At 39.1% G+C, this 20186-nt stretch overlaps 1 protein-coding gene across 5 annotated transcripts in view; it reads right to left on the bottom strand.

Annotated features, from left to right (window-relative positions):
- LOC130917361 (muscleblind-like protein 1) overlaps nt 1-20186 on the bottom strand; it is a 138939-nt gene that overhangs the window by 75408 nt on the left and 43345 nt on the right. For 4 of the 5 annotated variants that reach the window (XM_057838687.1, XM_057838689.1, XM_057838690.1 and 1 more), the window contains exon 2: nt 9587-10380. In XM_057838687.1, the coding sequence (XP_057694670.1) occupies nt 9587-9760 (174 nt within the window). In that variant the 5' untranslated portion in view covers nt 9761-10380. The remainder of the gene's footprint in view (nt 1-9586; nt 10381-20186) is intronic. The other variant, XM_057838688.1, reaches the window with a different exon arrangement.

The raw sequence follows: 20186 nt of genomic DNA, 5'->3' as shown, positions 1-20186 counted from the left end.
ACAACAGGTATATCCACAACTGATTTATATTATAAGCAAAGCTTGAGTACATTGGAACAGATAATAGTGAGGCCCCATTTCAAAGGACCACGTCCATCCAAGCTTGCTTATGAAGGATGTTCCAATTTAAACATAAATAGTGCAGAACAAATCGCTATATACTAGAGATGTCGATCGATCGGGTCCAATCACGTCATTTTTAAAGTATCGGAATCGGCAAAAAATGTTATTTCCCAACGCAGAGAAGATATATCAATTGGTACCACTACGCACAGTCATGGTTGCACTTCCCATCATGCATTTGGGCAGAAGTTAAATGGCTACAGTATCATTTACTGAAAGCTCAACAAATACACTAGATGGCAATATTTAGTCCCAATATACAAAGTCACATTTATCCTTTAAGAATTACAAGTCTTTCTATCCGTGAATCCCTCCCACAGAAAGAATGTTAATAATGTAAATGCCATCTTGAGGATTTATTGTCATAATAAAGAAATACAGTCCTTATGTACTGTATGTTGAATGTATATATTCGTCCGAGTTTTATTCATTTTTTTCTCAATGCATTGCCAAAATGTATATGATCGGGAAAAATTATCGGGAATGATTGGAATTGAATCAGGAGCAAAAAAAAAAGCAATCGAATCGGGAAATATCGGGATCTGCAGATATTCAAACTAAAACGATCGGGATCAACCCTACTATATACTGTATGTTAGACATTGAATGAAGTACTGTGTCAAGTAAATTTAGAGATTTGTGTGTAAATTCATTTTACATTTTTGAAGATAAAGACTAAAAATTTGGCAAAGACCGGTTATACGGCATTAGCCTATACTTCACCAAACCAATGACTGTGGACAAATTACTTAAGCTACAAAGTTTATAACCAATTCTTGAAAACTTAATATGGTTCTTGTCTCTTAGACACAGACAAATAAGCCTTGAAATGTTGTTAACGAGTTAAAGCAGAAAAGTGTGCACCCATTTCATGTAAGCCACTAATGCCATCTTTGAAAAAGCAAACGCGTTCTTGAAACGATTACAGAAGCACCGCTTGAGACGTGATGTCCTATTGACTATGCTTCACCACTTCCCGGTGTATGCCTACACTTATAAAATAACTATAATAATAGTAATATGCTGTAAAGTAAGTAAGTGGAGGACACAGCAGAGTAGTAATAGATTGACAGAAGCAGACAGGAGGAGAGGATGAGAGGAGAATGAAGAAGGCGCTAGAAAGGAGCTAGAGTGTGCCTCTCTTTCAAAGAGGTCTTATCCCATGTAGAGCATCTTCTCAAGCGTTTACAGACAGAGACACACGCACATGAGAGAACGTGATTGAGTGTTTTGAATGTGTCGATGAAGGCCGGTATCTAGCATTTCAAAGCATCCAAGTGTTACACAACGTGCTAATGCAGGATAAAGCCCCCCCTTCTGAACGTCTGACCCCTATACAGTACAGTGTTACCTTTTAGTTTCAGCTTTTTGCAAAATTTGACGGTTTGAGCGAAACCAATACCCATCAAAACTTCAAAACCTGTTACAACAAAATAAATAGCATGATTTTTCTCTAGAAAATAAACCAATGACTTAGGTTTCCTACGTAATTTGAACAAGTTGCAGCGGATCTCACAAAACTTTTTTTCAGCCAACAACAAAGGAATTTGTGTGTGAGTCTCCTTTCTTTTTTCTTTAATTTATTACAGTGGTAAGAAAAAAAACAACATGAACAAAGAATAAGAAAATTCCCTGGATTCTGGCAATTTCCCAATACTGTACTTAGTAAATTAGTGTTGGTTGCATTAAGTTCATTATGGGTTATTCCTCTTTCTTGTTTTTGTTCCATTACAAATAATATTCTCTGTCAGATCCAGTAATATCGAGCTGCTTTTTGTGAACAACATACTTAGGGTTATGCATCTGAGTCCATCTATTTGTGATGTTTGCGTTTCTAACATCCATCCCAGCCTATTTACTTCAGGTGAACGGCAACCTACCCAGGACTGGTTAGTAAATATATTCAATGAACATTAAAGACTTTGACGGTTTCTCTGTGATTTTGTGGTTTTACTAATTGATTCATGTCGGACTGGTTAACTAATGGATATTGTACACAACCGAGATCTGTGTAGATGAAACAATCGCAGTGATGGTGGCACAGGTGGTCGAGCGTATCATGTATTGCAGTGTTTTTCAACCACTGTTGAAAGTTCACCTAATTATTAGGTGAAAGTGGATTTTCCACAGCACACCGGATACTACGCCACGGCCCAGTAGTGTGCTGCGGCACAGCAGTATTGTGCAAAACACTCGACTGTCGATCGAAGGATCGGGCGTAGAAAATCCATATCCCGCTTAGAAACTTCACCCAGTGAAAGCAGTGTGAGAACCAGCGGATGTTGGTGGTGGTGGTCAGAAGGGCCAACAGCACAAATTGGCTGCCTCACTTCTGTCAGTCTGCCCCAGGGCAGCTTTGGCTATGATAGTAGCATATCACTACTTTGTGTAAAATGAATGAATTGTGCACTGTAAACCGTCTGGGTGTCCTGAAAAGCGCTATATACTGTAAATAGTGTAAATGTGGGTATCAGCTTTGATTGACTGACGACCAGCCCAGGGTGGTAGCTTGCTTTGGTATAGGCTTTAACTCACATGTGACCCAGAAACATCAAGCAGTAAGGAAAAATGATGGATGCTAGATACATTTTCTTTTCTGGGCATTGTAAAATGGATCGTGTTCAAACCACTGTATCGTTCAATTCTGGAGCTGGACGTGTATTTGCACGTTTGTTTTGATCACTGTTGGTAGACCTTTGTAAGTTGAAGGACGCTAAATCTAAAATGGCGCATTTTCTTTACAGACCCCCTCCACGCCTGGTTGTGTGTTATGAGTCCATATGAGGACATAGCAGATATATCAAACTGTCAGGGAGGCACGCTTTGGAATGCCCTGGCACGTAGAGTAGGGACTGTTTTCGTGATCCAAGCAGGCCCCGGCAGCCTCCATTTGTCCAGTCCTGTCTTACCTGTACCTACCGAACCCTACGCAGGCATCCCAGCAACCAGGCAGACCCCATTTATAATAATAATGATAGTAATACAGAGGCCAGCTGAAGCAGAAACAGGCTCAGATTTAAGCCAAGGTAAGCTACGGTCGGCTTGACGGACTTCCAGCTCGGCTCTCCGGTTTCGTGGCTTGCCAATCAGATGGAAGCCAAATTACACGCCGCTCACTGCTAAATAGAACGCAGGAATTCCGATGCACTGTGGCCACTTGAGCCACACATCACTGAAGCTCTTGTGTGCACGCCGAAATGAAGTTACTGGGGGATGCACTACCTCCTTAACTTAACACTTTACCCTCTCTCCAATAGTTATAGTTGTCATGTCTATTTGTTTAACCCTGCTTTTGGTCAAAATCTGAGCTGTGGAGACATCTTGTGAGTTTTTTTGCTCCTTGGGTAGTCATCAAACTTCACCATCAAATTTGGACCACACCCTTCACAAATAGCCACTGCTTGTCTATCGATAGATTCAGGACACATACATTATATATACATACAGTATATAAAACGTATTATACTCTGAACAACAGTAGAAAATCTGTTTCACACTATACTGTTCCTCTTTGTTTATGTGCATCGTGTTATGAGGGACATGTATGATTTTAATAGGGTTTTTTTGTACCATTGAGCTGTAACTCTGTTATGAGAGTTTTGTGGTGAGTCATCAAACATTTCTACCAAACTGCCCACACCCTACCATGAAAAATTTCACAGCTAAGTGCCACCCGTCTGTCTCATATCGCAACAAGTGTTTTGCAACACTTGCGATGCATAAATGTTTGCAAAATTAGTCTGTTTCTGAGAGTGTAAAGCCCCCCAAAACGTGAAACAAATCAAAATCAATTGAATGGGAACTTAAAGTGTCTATGACAGCAAAAAGCATGTTTTTAAAAAAATATTTCCCACGGTATTTTATGCTCCTGAATGAAATGGACCGCTTGGATGTGTGTGGAAGCGATCACTATATTTATTTAGTTTTTTTAATCCCGCGCCATGAAAATCGGTGACTCCCAGTTGAGAAAGGGAGCGCTGTGATGTGTACGGTAGAAGGAGTCCTCTTCACTGCCCAGCCATACTGTTGTATGAGAAGGACTAAGGATTCATCTGATTTTTCGGATTAATTCGTTTATTTATCGCATCACGCCAGCCAAAAGGCTGCAGAAAAATTTTGCTGCACCAGGGAGAGGCGTGAGAGCAACAATGTGTTTTGTATAATGTCAAATACTGGGATCATTTTAATATGTAGGTGGCTTGCATTTTGTGGCTGACATGCTCCTTGTCGACTAGGTCGATGACACAGGCGGCTTGTCGTACATCCCCCTGCCGGGAGAGCACTATACTTGGTTTATTGCCCTCTTCATATGCCCGCTGTTCTGTCAAATTTTCAACCCCATCAGAAATTGCAACTTTGTGTTAAAAATGGCTGCGAATAAAGCGATTGCAAAGTAAATACTACAAACTTTCTTTAAATAAGGGCCTATTTACTTACGTTTCATCATTGATGGGCAGGTAGAAAAGATCTCCTCAGACACATTCTGTCTGTCATGTTAGCTGCACAACAACTGCACGCTGCTCTTTGTTTATGTCGTCGCCGTGTAGTAAAGCATTATTTTTCATTATATTCGTGTTGACCATGTGGCAGCTACGCGTTCCTCCAACGTCACCCGGTTTGTCTGACGGTACTCTCCAGCTGCTTCCCAGGCGAGCTGTCCTGTCCGTAGTAGCAGGGGAACGAGCTGTAACTTGCTCTCCGCCGGGCGGGTTGCCAATCGTCAAAGACAATCGATAACCCCGCGGCAGTGTGATATGATCCGGGCTAGTTTTGTGTGATTTTTCGCTTCGAAAGCGAAACTAAGACTTTGAGACGTCACACGGTTCAGTTTAGCATGTCGGCTAGCTGTCACGCCTCTTGGTTTGTTTACATTCTCCGAAGCCAGGGAGCAGGGAAATGTCAAAAGCCTGACTAACTACGGCGGCATAATATTACGTTCGGGAAGTGCGACAGTAAAGGTGAAGTCGACAGTTTTGACCATTATGGAGTAATTTTGCCATGTCGTACTGAATAAATGCATTTTTATGTTTTCATATTCCATTTAGCACAAGATTGTTATTTGTCATGACCATATCATTTATTTAGCAATTAGGAAAAATACTTCGATAAAAAGAATATCCTTTAAAAATATTGGCGTAGAGAGACTGAAACAATGACATTTTCCGGCTCTCTTCGTCGCATTTTCCTTGTTATGAATAATTCCCCCTCAATGGGCTGCATACTAAATCAGATGAAACCATTCTCCCGCTGACGTCATCCACCTGTTGGGGATGCTAGAGCCCTATAATGATAGGCGTGGCTAGACGGCGGATTTAAACACTAATTTCTCGTCATCTGCGCTTTGCCAAATTGTTGTATATAGTCGAATCGTCTCAAAATATGATTATAATTCACATAATAATGCTATTTATAATGCTATTTAAGACTTTTTTTTTATCCTGCCGTACACACTAAGAGACACAAGAGATGCAACTCAACACAGCAATCGAGATTGGAGTTTCCTCATAGTTTTATGTACTTCTCATCCCCAAAATGGTCACCCACAAATGATAATAATACATATTAACATTTGTTAACGGAAATTAAGTACAACACTCGGGGGGCTTTATTCAAACTGGAATGGCTCCAAGGAGGAAAAGCCCCCCCTCCACGCTGCCTTTTATGAAAGCACATTTACAGAACCTATCCACCTCATTCACTGTTTGTTCATGTCTATCCCTCCTGCTGTATTTTCTTTTCCCTCATCTTAAGGCAATTGAGAAAGTGGAGCCGCTCAGTGGGAGTGTGTTGTGTCAGTGCCAGAGCAAAAAATAGAGTCAATTGCAGGGCTTTCTGAGAACACCCCACTATGCTGCATGACCTCAAAATGAAATACACACTCTTACATATAGTTCCGAACATTAACGACACTGTGTGAGCTGCCCTCATTCGCCCCCTCCTCATCCCGCAGTCTCCCATCTGCTGTGACAGAAACCACCAGCAAAGTCCCACCCCGCTGTTAAACTGCCAATGAAGGAATGTCTCGATCGTATTCACAGATGTTGAAGCGATGACCACCTTCGTCTCCACTTTCATAGGAACACACAAACAAAACACACTGTTTACTAACACATTGACCACAGCATTAGGTAGCTTTTTTTACTAAGTCAGTCAGTCACATTTACACCGGGCCTTTAATGGTGGGATTTAATAATACCCATCCAAACATTCTCTATATCGCCTTTCCTGGTGAGTGTCACTGGTGAATTGAATCCTCTCAAGATTACTCTGGTTGTAAGACAGTGTATACCCTGGGCTCGATGTTGGTCAATGACTTTGCACACTAAAAGTGTTGCTTCTACAACGAAAGCAGTTAGGAGGATTGAAACTTGAATAAAATAAAATTAATAAAAACAGTTATACACTGGTTATAGCCTCCAATTACACTTTAAAGTTGAAAAATAATGAATAAATAGTATTAATAATAACCAGTGCTGTCACAGATTACTTGAAAAAGTAATTTAATTACTGATTACTGATTATGCCTCAAAAAAGTAATCTAGTTAGTTTACTGATTACTTTATTATCGAAGTAATCGAAGTAAGTATTAGAAGTAATTTATCGGTTACTTTTTACCAATTTTTCCTTCTTTGCTGCCCCATCGTAAGAATGACAACAGAAAAATTTCATCGCGTGTAATTGATTTTCTGATCATTGAATTTAAAGAGCATACTACAGGGAAAAAAAAGTCTTAAATAGCATTATTATGTGAATTATAATCATATTTTGAGACGATTCGACTAGGGTTAGGGTTCAACAATTTAGCAAAGCGCAGATGACGAGAAATTAGTGTTTTAATCTGCTGGTTAGCCACGCCTACATTATAGGGCTTAAGCGTCCCCAAAAGGTGGAATACGTCAGCGGGAGACTGAGCTCATCGGTTTTACTATGCAGCCCATTGAGGGGGAATTATTCAGAACGAGGAAAACGCGACGAAGAGAGCCGCAAAATGTCATTGTTTCAGTCTCTCTACTCCAATATTTTTACAGGATATTCTTTTTATCCAAGTATTTTTCCCCAATAGCTAAATAAATGGCTTGAGAAGGACTAGCCAGCCCGTCGAGGGGAACTATTCACAACGAGGAAAATGCGATGAAGAGATCTGCAAAATGTCATTGTTTCTGTCTCTTTACTTAAATATTTTTACGGGATATTCTTTTTATCCAAGTATTTTCCACAACTGCTAAATAAATGGCATGGTCATGACTCATGACAAATAACAGTCGTGTGCTAAATGGAATATGAAATAATAAAAATGCATCTATTCAGGACGACATGGCAAAATTACTCCATAATGGTCAAAACTGTCGACTTCACCTTTACTGTCGCACCTCCCGCATTCATGACACCTAAATTGGACATATGTCATTTCCCTGCTCCCCGGCTTCGGAGAATAAACAAACCAAGAGGCATGACAGCTAGCCAACATGCTAACCCGAACCGAGTAATGTTTCAAAGTCCTCGAAGCGGAAAATCACACATAACTAGCCCGGATTATTTGACATGATGACTGAGTTGTCGATTGTCTTTGTGGATCGGCAAACCGCCCGGCGGAGAGCAATTTACAGGTCGTTCCCCGGAGGAGGGCGGCTGCAGTTGTTGTGCAGCTAACGTGCAGCTAATTTGCATGAGGAGAGCTTTTTACATGCCTATCAATGATCAAACGTAAGTAGTCCTTTATTTAAAGAAAGTTTGTAGTGTTTACTTTGTAATCGCTGTATTCGTATTTGACATAATACAAAACAATGTTTACTCACTTCCTCGTAAGTCCAATGGTCCCACAGTAGTAGGGCTTGTTTTGGCCAGTATCCACGGTGAATGGGAACCTTTTGAAACTCCAAAAAGGCGCACACGCCTCTCCCTCATACAGCAAGATTTTTCTGCAGCCGTTTGGCCGGCGTGATGCGAAAAATAAACGTATTAATCCAAAAAATCAGCTGAATCCTTAGTCCTCATACACAACAGTACGGCTGTATAGTGAAGAGGACTCCTTCTCCCGTACACGTCACAGCGCCCTCCTTCTCAATGCAAGACCGAAGCCGGAAGTCACTCATTCAGGAGCATAAAATACCGCGTGTATTATGAAATAGTCATGCTTTTCGTGTCACATACACTTTAAAGGGGAAGATCAGAATTTTTCACATATGGCTTAATCTTCGAGTTAGCGGGGGTTTAATTAATCGATGGAGTTGATTTTAACCACCATTGACCCGCGCTAGCTTAGCCACTCCCGAGCCCTGAAACTAACAAATAGTAACTTACAAACTGCATGGAATTTGAATGAAATCAACTCCACCGACTAATTAAACCCCCGTTAACTTGAAGATTAAGCCTAAGGTAAAAAATTCTGAACTTCCACTTTAAAACAAAGACCTAGCCGTTAAGTTGTAGTCTATAAAAGTTGTAAAGCAATAGAACAGACAAAAAAAATGAAGAATGTGAAGTGTGAAGTATTGGCTGTATTTCCAGTGAGCAAATGCAGCCGTTTGTGGTATCTCTCCTGCCTCTTTCATTGTTCGCGTCCTGACGAGGTAGCTAGGCTATGTTAGTTTGGCCGCAGACTCTCAGCGCTCACACAGCATGGTAATACACAAGACCCTTATGAGGAAATAACAGAATAATAACACACAGACAGTTTACAGACGTAGTTTCTATGGAATGTACTCACTTTTATTGCCAGGGGTTTAGATATTAATGGCTATATTTTGGGGTATTATGAGGGGTATATAAATTAACTCCATTATATAAGCTACACACAGACTACTTTTCATTGTGTCAAAGTGTCATTTTGTCAGTGTTGTCCCATAAAAAGATATGCCTTAATATTCGCAGAAATGTGAGGGGTGTACTTACTTTTGTGATACACTGTACAAAGATCAGATCACATTTGATGGGGATTTTATGCAGAAATATCATAAATTCCAAAAGGTTCATATGCTTTTTCATACCACTGTATTTAAGAAGCTAAGAATAGCTGATATTTGTTCAGAAAGGGTGGGAAATGCTAAAATTTAACCCATATATGGGCACATGTTTAAATTTCTTTAGGGAGTTATTATTTTAATTCTGGTCTGATTCAATTTCAGTTGGATGCGACTTGATGATTGTGTGTATCTCTTTATAAAGGCAGATTTGTGGATACGTCTATTATGTCAGATTTCATTAGATTGTGTCAATTGAATTGTCAATTGGAAAACACAGCATGTCGTACTTAACACAAACCTTAAGCTAAAGCCACAAAGTATCATAGTTTTCGAATTACCAAAGCGAAGGTGTGCCTTGAACTGCAATGCAAGAAAAAAAAAAAAAAAAAGAATAAATAAAAACATCAACAAGTGTCTCTTGAGTGAGTTGTTTTCTACAAAAAGAATGGCAAAGAGGGCAGTGATGAATGACACAGTGATAAGTTGTTTGTCACGCTCACCTTGAGCGAGTCAAAACAGGCGATGACTCGGCCGTTTTCCACTTGGCAGCTCTTGGCGGGGTGGGCGAACTTGCACTCATTGTCCGGCCGTGAGCACGTACCCCTCTGGAATTCTCGACAGACCTCCAAAGTCAACCACTTTGTGTCTCGGATCGGTGTCACGTTCACTGCCATTTTGAAGCAGGAGGGACAGCAGTAACCGAAGCAGCCGAAGAGGGCTGATGAGGAATAATGTATCTCCAGCAAATGCAATTATGAGTGCGCCTGTGTAAAGCTAATGAGGATGTATAAGTCAATGACATGGGAGAAGGTGGGCTTGAAAGGTTTTTGTTTGGATTTCAGCCAAGGGTGGCTTCCTTAGGCTCTACCACCTGTAGCTCATCCTCAGGGCCTGTTTCCCTCAAATAGGAAGCCTTTCGCGGTCAGATACTTCCCTGCTGGCTCGCTTCTCTTCTCAACTGTCAGATGAGAGGATGGTAAAACATTATTGATCGCGTCGGCCCATGATGGGAAGAAGCAGGGCTCTGGGGAAGAAGGAGGAGGAGAAGGGTGTGGTGGAGAAGATGAGAGCGACAATCTCCTTCCCGCTCACAACATCTGATTGGATCTGTTTGTTCTCAACATCAGGCTTTATTTGCACAGGAGAGATAAAGGCAGGGAAGGAGGGGCCCAACTTTAGCGAATCAGTGACGTACTGGATGGTGTCGGCGGCCCTGCGAAGCAGTGCTGATGACAGTGGCAGGCTTCAGCGGAGTCCAAGAGCCATAGGCAGGAGAGGAAGAAGGCACTTCTCTCTGTGGAGGAGGAATAGTGTCAATGAGGCCAGACATACAAAAACCAAGGCTTAGACGTTCTCACACATTTGGACTCAGTTGGTCAAAAGAAGTTTGTGTCATGTGCCTTACATGGAATACCTCATTTTACAAACGGATTTCCATCCCTAAAACAGACTTAATCCCAATTTGTGCATACTATAGGTATGAACGTGCTGTAGTCTGTTACTACTTTACACTACTGCTGTAGTATAGTAATACATGCAGTGAATATTTGTGTAAAAAAAACTTAGCGATAAGTGTTAAAACAACCTAATTAAAAAGTAAGTAAGTAAGCATGATGGTTACTGAGGGCAAAACTAAATACTGTATTGGTTCTCAAAAAACTGTATTGGGTCTTGTTTCTGTAGTGCCTGCCCATCGAATTAAGTAAGACAAGTGTTTTTTTGGGCGGGTATGTTTCAAATGTTACACAATATATTTTGTCAGAAAGTCCTCTTCAAAACCATCTTGAGATTGTCCATCCATTAATTGAGCATAAACTTCACTATCAGTTGACGAGACAGGTCCAACTGACATGGCGCCACGGCTTCCAGTAGGGGGCCGGGCCAGGCAGAGCGTCGTGGGAGGCTTTCAGTTCGATAAAGTCAAACACATACTGCGTTCTAACACCGGATTTAGGTGGAAACAGGACAAATGTTTTAGTGCATACAAGCAGACAGGAGTGTCTCAATATTGATTTGGACGAGGATTCATGGTAATTCTTATATAAAATAGAACCATGCATGCACTTTGAAACGTAAAATAAATTAAATGAATGGAAAAAATTAGCGTAACTCTAGGTTGAAATATTTACGTAAAATGAATGATAATGGCCCGTTTTTTTTTTTTTTTTTGCTCTTAACAAGAATCTAGACTGTTTTACGTTCGTATCTTTAGAAGTTCCGGAATTTATGCATTTATTGTTCAATTTAAAAAGATCTTTGTTTTGTGATGGCCGCCATGTTGGATTTTGTATCCATCCACAATAGCTTAACTTTACATTCAAATAATTAGGTCATTTTCGGGTTAACTGCCCGTTTTTTGGCAAAAAAAACCTAGTAATTTAGACATTTCTTCGTCCATACAAAAAAAAAAAAGGTTTTTACGTATTTTATTTTATGAAACATTTCAATCTAAAAGATAGCCAGATAGCCGGCAAGATGGGGCAATATTGACATCGGAATTCAACCTAAACAAGTTGTGATTGTATATAGAAAAATGCAAAATTTGCTTTTGTTGAGTAAAATTAAGATGATTCTGCATGCTTTCCTCAAGTATTAAGTTTCTGATGTGAAAATTCAGTGATTTATTAGCTGTTGAAAACATCAAAATTGCTCTAAAAAAAAAAAAAAAAAAAAAATCCAAGTCGCTATTTCGGGCAAAAACTTATATGATCTGTTAAATATTGTTATTGTCTTTTTATTGGTGATTATCTCTGCATTTGGCGATTTTTGTGCATCTAGCATAAAATCTGAGAATTTTATAGCCAGTTTAAGTTTTGTTATACATATATAAAAAAATAAATAATCATGATTTTATTCAGGAAACGACTTTGAATTTTTTTATGTCACTGCTCAGGGAGACTTATATATGCCCAAGGGATGTGCCTGTCTTGGTTTTAGGTCGCTAAAATATTTTAAGTTTTTGAAAATAGGCCCCCTATGGAGTGGCTGCGCACCCCGTTTCCCTTCAACTGATAGTGAAGTCTATGACTTAAGTTATTTTACTTTTTCACTTGCTAAGAAGACTACACTGAACGACTTTCGAGTTGAAACCAAAAGCCGAGAAAATTAAGTTTGTGCTAAGGGGCACAAGAACCAGTTTGTAAAAAAACAACTATGATCTTTTTACATATATTTTAAAATTATTATAATAACCTCCGCTAGTTGGTGAGACATACAGAAGGTAGATTTTATGCATTCAGTCACGAATTTCTGTCTGTTTGTCTTTGAAATACTGTACCTAAAAACACGAATAAAGGAATTATTATCAAATTTGCAAGTTTGAAATAGGTAACTGAATAGGAGACAACAAAGGACGGAAAAGGAATTCCCATTCAAGTTTGCAGGGTAGGTGATATGATGAGAATAGAAAGGGACAAAGGTCAAAGAGATAAGAAATATGGTAATGCTTTGAATTTGGCTGCTTAGGGGGATGGCTTCTCGGTCATAGTGCTCCTCCTATTCATATATTTATTTATTTCATACCATGCCATTTGAATTAACTCATTGGCTGCCATTGATGACTATAGACCCTACTCACATGACGTCACAACCACGCCTCCGCGCCATATTGTCCGTCTACTTGTCGTTTTGACGCATTACCGCTACGTAATTTCCTCCTATTGTGGCGTGTTTTTCTGCTCGTTAACATTAATAATCAAAATGGTGAAGGCGTGTGTGGCGGGTGGTTGCAATAACAGAGAAGATAGACGGAGAGACTTGAAGTTCTACCGTATCCGAGAGACCCGGAGAGGAGAGCGAGATGGACTGCTGCGATTCGACGAGAAAACTGGGCTCCAAACGATTACCACAGATTATGTAGTAGTCATTTTATATCTGGTAAGATGCATTTAATATATATTTAGAGGGTTTTGGGCTGGCAACCACAATTAAGATCATTGCGAGGCTAATCGCCGACAACATACAGTTTCAAATTCAAGATGCTTATTTCTTCCACCATCATTACATTTTGAATAATATTTAGCTAGTACCAAGTGAAAGAAGCTGGCCTCGTCTACAGATCATCAGTTAAACAGGTGTGTCCAAACCTTTTGCAAAGGGGGCCAGATTTGGTGTGGTAAAAATTTGGGGGGCTACCTTGGCTGATTTACATAGAACAATTATTTTTTTTTATTTAAACAAATTTTAGCAAGCCCTTCTGTGTGTCACATTTGCTTTATATTTTTTTTAATTCATAATTTCAACAATCTCGTCTTTGTGGCGTTCTCTTTCGACACTCGGGCTCTTGCGAAAAACTGCTGCTGTGAAATTAAGCTAGCTTCAAGTTACTATAATTTCTCGCTGTAATGTCATACATGTCAGCGTGTCTTGTTCGGTAATATTATCGCCTCACATCGAACTCTGAAAACAGCGACTGTCTCTTTGCAAATGAGGCAGACACAGTTGTTGCATGTTTTATTGAAGAAATAGTCCAATATCCACCTATCCTTGAAGCGTCGGCCATCGCAGTCAGTTTTTTTTTAATTGATTGTCGCCATTTTAGAAAATTGGAAGTAAAGGGTCACACGGGGTAATGTTGCTAAAGTTTTTCAAACTTTCGTGAGAATAGGCTGATTTTGTGTGGACAAAATAGTTGTAGATATCAGAGTAGCAGATGTCAGGCAGAGAGGGCGAAGACAGCGGGTCGAAAAATATCGATTTAGGCATCAAATATGGATCTGGCGAATGGATAGGCTGAAGCTTTTCCACATAACGCCTTTTATGCAACGCATCCAATGAGTTTACAGCGTCTGAAAGCACTGGGGCTTCCATGAATTGCTCTATAAACTGAACGACTAATTGAAACCATTGAAAATAGGGCTAAACAGAGACGGACAATATGGTGGCCGGATACAGCGACACGTCATTCTGAGACGTTGGTGAGTAGGGTCTATAGACGCCTACTTGAAACAAACAAATTTAAAATCCAGTCTAAAAAAATTATAATTTAAATTCACATTAGAAGGATGGAAGGAGACACAAGATTGAATTTCTATCATTGTCAATGGCAGTGAAAGAGTTAAGGTGCTTACCGGCACTGAATAGGATCAGCGAATTAACATGATTCCCCAAACTTTGAAACATGCACAGGTTCCTTGGTTCATCATGAGCATGGCATGCAAAAATATCCAGGATTCAGTCCAAAGAAACACTACTTTATGAACTCATTCTAATTACCTCACATATTTAGTTGGACTTTAATTAGAATGTATTAGAGGAAAATCAATTTACTACATTTGCCTCTGCTACTGTAGGTAGTGTGATGGCTCCTTCACTAATTTGATCAAAGCTTCAACCAACAAAGTGTTCTCGTCTAAAAGAAAAAAATAAAATCAAGTGTGTCCTTTCACATTAGAAGTGCATCATGCTTGATTATACTGGGAATGGGTAGATATGCTGACAACAAAGTAATCTTCTTTTAAATTCAATTACTTCACACAGAGTAGATATAACAGCCATATCTACAAAGTAATTTCCATGCAGAATAGGTCTAGCTGAATTTTGTATAACAAATAAATCAGGTTTATCTTTTAATTGATGATACCCTTGTTTTGGGAGGTTGCTCAGCACTATTTGAGCCAGAGGTCAGAAATTCCAGGAAGGTAGTTCTTCCAGTCAAAATAAACTCAGATTGCATTTAAACATAAGTATATGATTTGATTGTCTGAGACACAATTCAAATATACTCTGCTGCACTGGTAGTGCCTGCTACAGTGAGGCATATCAATGATTAACAAGTGAAAAGACCAAGTTAAGGTCAAAATACACAAGTACAAAGAGAAACTGAAACCAGGATTTATTTTTAGATTGATGCGTGAAAAAAATGTATTGTGTAGCCTCGTCTGGGGAGTAATTTGTACGATTAGGTTTTTTTTTTTTAGAGAACCTAGCATGCATGGTTTTAGAATGTAGGAGGGAGGCAGAGTACCTGGAGAAAACCCACGCAAGCAAAGGTTGACAAGGTAGAGCCAAGATTTGAACTCAGAATCTCTAAAAATTCATTGGGTGGCTGTAATCAATTTTAAAATAAAATCACACACAGTTGTTTAACTGACTGACTTTTTAATTTTTTTTTTTTTTTTTTCATCATAAGAGCTTTCAATCTTTTCCATCCTCTAATGATATCAATGTAAAATCAGTATTGGCATTCAGCCACCGAGAAACCGAGACAAGGCGATATGAGAGTTCTCATCACAGGGAGGCAGAATACGGAACAGTGATGATATTCTCTTCCACATCCTCATTAGATCTACTCTGACAAACACATTTTGACCTCCTCGGTCGCACAAAAAACTCTTTGCACAGTAAGCACCCTCATGCCCGCAGCCCACATGTTGTTACATCACCTCTTCATCCCCCGCTCACTAGAGCAGATGTGTTTGTGTATGCTCTATTGTTAGTTATACTTTATTTAAAGCAAGTTTCAAACTCTTCACCCCAACCTCCAAAACACAACATCACATAGTACGTAATGTTACCTTGTTTTTGTCATAGGCCTGGAACACAGAAATATTTAAGGAAAGCTTATCTATTACAGACACCACACATGATGATAAAAAAATGTAATCACTTAAAGCAAACCTAGGTAACTTTTCAACCTTTATAAAAAATATTTTCATAACATTTGTGATAATGTGTCAACTAACAACGAGTTGTATCGCTTTCACTGACGCTAATTAACTTTTAAGAGGGTAGCAGGAACCACAGAAAAAAAAAAGAAAAAAGAACTTCAAATGCGCTGACTGCTTTAAGGCATACGTCACTTCCACCTTTCCCCGTACATTATAAAGACGGAAGTCGACGTATGAATTCTGTAGAGATGGCAGAGCAACAAAAGAGACAAAACGTTTTGTCTGAGGAGGAAAAAAAGAAGGCTACCACCATATGGAGGAAAACAGACAAGACAGAAAAAGCAGTTTTTGCTCTTGCAACCTTCTTTAAAATAAGCTGCTGTATTTTATGCCAAAAGAATTGTTGTGTTTGAAAGAACAATATGTCTATATGCTGCCATAGCAGATTCATGGCACATTAAGCCCCCCGAACTATTTTTAATTTGTACGTTTAACCCTCAAAACCCCCGTTTACAGACGGCGCGCAACCACTTTTGTTTCAACCCATCCATGAAACGTAGGTATTTAATTATATTTATTATTCAAAATGTTTGTCATTTTTAGCTTGGAATCATTAATTGATGTCTAATATTTTGTTAAAAAAAAAAAAAAAAAAAAAAAAAAAAAAACGACTTAAAAAAATTATTCACTCGCGTATTTTAAACTTTTAAACAAATTACGTCACAATGAAAAAAATGGTGTCTGTAAAAAAGTCACAGATATCTACCTCATAACTATCGCTTAACTGTACAGTGGGGCCAATAAGTATTTAGTCATCCACTAGTTGTGCAAGTTCTCCCACTTAAAAATATTAGCGAGGCCTGTAATTGTCAACATGGGTAAACCTCAACCATGAGAGACAGAATGTGGGAAAAAAAAACAGAAAATCACATTGTTTGATTTTTAAAGAATTAATTTGCAAATCATGGTGGAAAATAAGTATTTGGTCAATACCAAAAGTTCATCTCACTACTTTGTTATGTACCCTTTGTTGGCAATAACGGAGGCCAAACGTTTTCTGTAACTCTTCACAAGCTTTTCACACACTGTTGCTGGTATTTTGGCCAATTCTTCCATGCAGATCTCCTCTAGAGCAGTGATGTTTTGGGGCTGTCGTTGGGCAACACAGACTTTCAACTCCCTCCACAGATTTTCTATGGGGTTGAGATCTGGAGCCTGGCTGGGCCACTCCAGGACCTTGAAATGCTTCTTACAAAGCCACTCCTTTGTTGCTCTGGCTGTGTGTTTGGGATCATTGTCATGCTGAAAGACCCAGCCATGTCTTATCTTCAATGCCCTTGCTGATGGAAGGAGATTTTCACTCAAACTCTCTCGATACATGGCCCCATTCATTCTTTCCTTTACACAGATCAGTCGTCCTGGTCCCTTTGCAGAAAACCAGCCCCAAAGCATGTTTCCACCCCCATGCTTCACAGTGGGTATGGTGTTCTTCGGATGCAATTCAGTATTCTTTCTCCTCCAAACACGGGAACCTGTGTTTCTACCAAAAAGTTCTATTTTGGTTTCATCTGACCATAACACATTCTCCCAGTCCTCTTCTGGATCATCCAAATGCTCTCTAGCAAACCGCAGACGGGCCTGGACGTGTACTGGCTTCAGCAAGGGGACGCGTCTGGCAGTGCAGGATTTGAGTCCCTGGCGGCGCATTGTGTTACTGATAGTAGCCTTTGTTACTGTGGTCCCAGCTCTCTGTAGGTCATTCACTAGGTCCCCCCGTGTGGTTCTGGGATTTTTGCTCACCGTTCTTGTTGTCATTTTGGCGCCACGGGGTGAGATCTTGCATGGAGCCCCAGATCAAGGGAGATTCCATTTTCTAATAATTGCTCCCACGGTTGATTTCTTTACACTAAGCGTTTTACCTATTGCAGATTCAGTCTTCCCAGCCTGGTGCAGGTCTACAATTTTGTCCTTGGTGTCCTTCGACAGCTCTTTGGTCTTGGTCATGGTGGAGTTTGGAGTGTGACTGACTGAGATTGTGGACAGGTGTTTTTTATACCGATAATGAGTTAAAACAGATGCCATTAATACAGGTAACAAGTGGAGCCTCGTTAGACCTCGTTAGAAGAAGTTAGACCTCTTTGACAGCCAGAAATCTTGCTTGTTTGTAGGTGACCAAATACTTATTTTCCACTGTAACTAGGAAATAAATCCTTTAAAAATCAAACAGTGTGATTTTCTTTTTTTTTTTTTCCACATTCTGTCTCTCACGGTTGAGGTTTACCCATGTTGACAATTACAGGCCTTTTTAATCTTTTCAAGTAGGAGAACTTGCACAATTGGTGGTTGACTAAATACTTATTGGCCCCACTGTATCTTATGCTGGGTACCAGGGTTTGCAAGAGACATGTACTTTATGTAAATGTGAAATCCATTTTAGCTTTTTGCTGACTTCATTTGATCATGCTAGACATTACTTTAGAACAGAATGACATGCAGAATAATTTATTTTGCTTTATCATAATTAGATTTGCACCGCTGCCAAAATTGAATTATTGAGGAAATAATAACAACGAGCTACAACGTAGATTGGTCAGAGAACTCTATAACGTCGCATGCTAATGGTTTCTTTGCTGGCAAATGTGGATTTTTTTTTTTTTTTTTTTAATTTCAGAGGAATACCTTTGATTTTAGCTCAAGAACCTGGAGGCAATAAAATTAAGTTTTATTTAGGGTTTTTGTGTGACACCTTCAACAGAAGGATTCAAATGAAAAAAGACTTTGTGAAGACAATATTAACACAAAACAGTTGTTGACATTTGTCACTAATAGCAACTGCTAACAGACTCGTTTTCAACTTGATAGGAATGTTAAACTGATTAAAAATTTTTTTTTTAAAAATACACTTTGACCTTTGTACAGATTTGTTCACTCCGTCCACTGGTGAAGCAACAAGGAAGCTTCAGTGATTCTGCGAAATACAATAACAATGCTGTCACTTTCTAGTAATTGCGATCCAAGAATAGTCAAGGAAAAATATTGTTTTAAAAAAACAACAATAATGTGGTTGTAATTGGATTGGGTCGAACGTATTTGTGGTTTATGAGTTTGTTTTTTTAGGGGGGGGGGCTCTGAAAAACCCCTACATCTGGAACTGTTGCAAATAGGAGATGGCTGTCATTGCCAAACTATTAAATATAGAGAAGCACAATGAGTATTGTTACTGTCTATTCTCACTTACCTACCTGACTATCGCTACGACTCTGCTCCTCTCAATGCAGTTTGTCGGGCCAAACATGAGGACCATAGCAGATGCAAATGAAATATGCCAAAGGGGTATGAAGGTGGTGTTCAATTGTTCAATGATAAACATGCTCACCTCATGCAGACAACATATGGAGTTCTGCTCTGGAATGGATTATTGTGACCATTCACTTCTAGATTCAAACAGACTTTGAAGAAGAAGAACAACAAAAGATGTTAAGTCCAATTTCTTGTCTGTTTTTGACGCCTACCCTTCCATTTATTTAAAAGACGTCCAATGGGGCGTATTTGGACAATTTAATTTTCCTTGATATTTGCTGTAGTTTAGATTCTCTGTATATACATACATATATACTAGGCCCGAACGATATTGGAAAAACTATTGTTGCGATTTTTTGGGGGTTTGCGATATATTGCGATATTATATTGCAATATTAAATATGTATATATATATATATATATATATATATATATATATATATATATATATATATATATATATATATATATTTTTTTTTTTTTTAAAGAAATTGTCACTAGATGACTTGAATAGCTGTTTGGTAAGACTTTGGATGACTCACCATCACCACAGTGAGCCCTCGTTTTTCGCGGGTAATGGGGACCAGCACCCGCCGCGATAAGTGAAAAACTGCGAAGTAGCGCCCCCCCCCCCATTTTTTTTTTTTTTTTTTTGTGTGTGTGTTTTTTGTGCTCAATGTATTTATTCAGATTTAGCATTGGAAAGAGATACATATGAGACATGGTTTTTTTTCTCACTTTTTCCCCCCAAAGTGATTTAAAAAATGTATAAAAATAAATGGTTTTTAAGCACTTCAAATGTCATAATTATGATCAGTTTTAAACATAACTGTCCAACCAAATTATTTTTTAATAAGAATAAAGTACTGTAGTAGAAAATGCTTGGGTTTATTAAATGATTCTGTTTATCCATCTTAGCTGTGACTCTTGGAGTGACATGTAGAAATTTCAAACTCCTCATGAACACTTCTGGCATTTATTTTATATGTCTCCAACGTCCCCACAAACACACACATTCATTCCAGCGCGGGTTCCTTGCAGAAATTGTTTAACGAACAATTGTTGAACGAAGTTTGGCACATTGCTCCGCTTTTAAGTCTGCTTCTTTGGCAAGATCAAAGACAACAAGCATCATTAACTTTGATAAGCAAGTGCTGCAGTGACTGTGAGGAACAAAGGGCTGGGAGAGGGA

Source organism: Corythoichthys intestinalis, chromosome 6, assembly GCF_030265065.1.
Source record: "Corythoichthys intestinalis isolate RoL2023-P3 chromosome 6, ASM3026506v1, whole genome shotgun sequence".
NCBI classification, from domain to species: Eukaryota; Metazoa; Chordata; class Actinopteri; order Syngnathiformes; family Syngnathidae; genus Corythoichthys; species Corythoichthys intestinalis.
The sequence above is the reverse complement of the archived record's forward strand: the minus strand, read 5'-3'. Positions and strand labels throughout refer to the sequence as shown.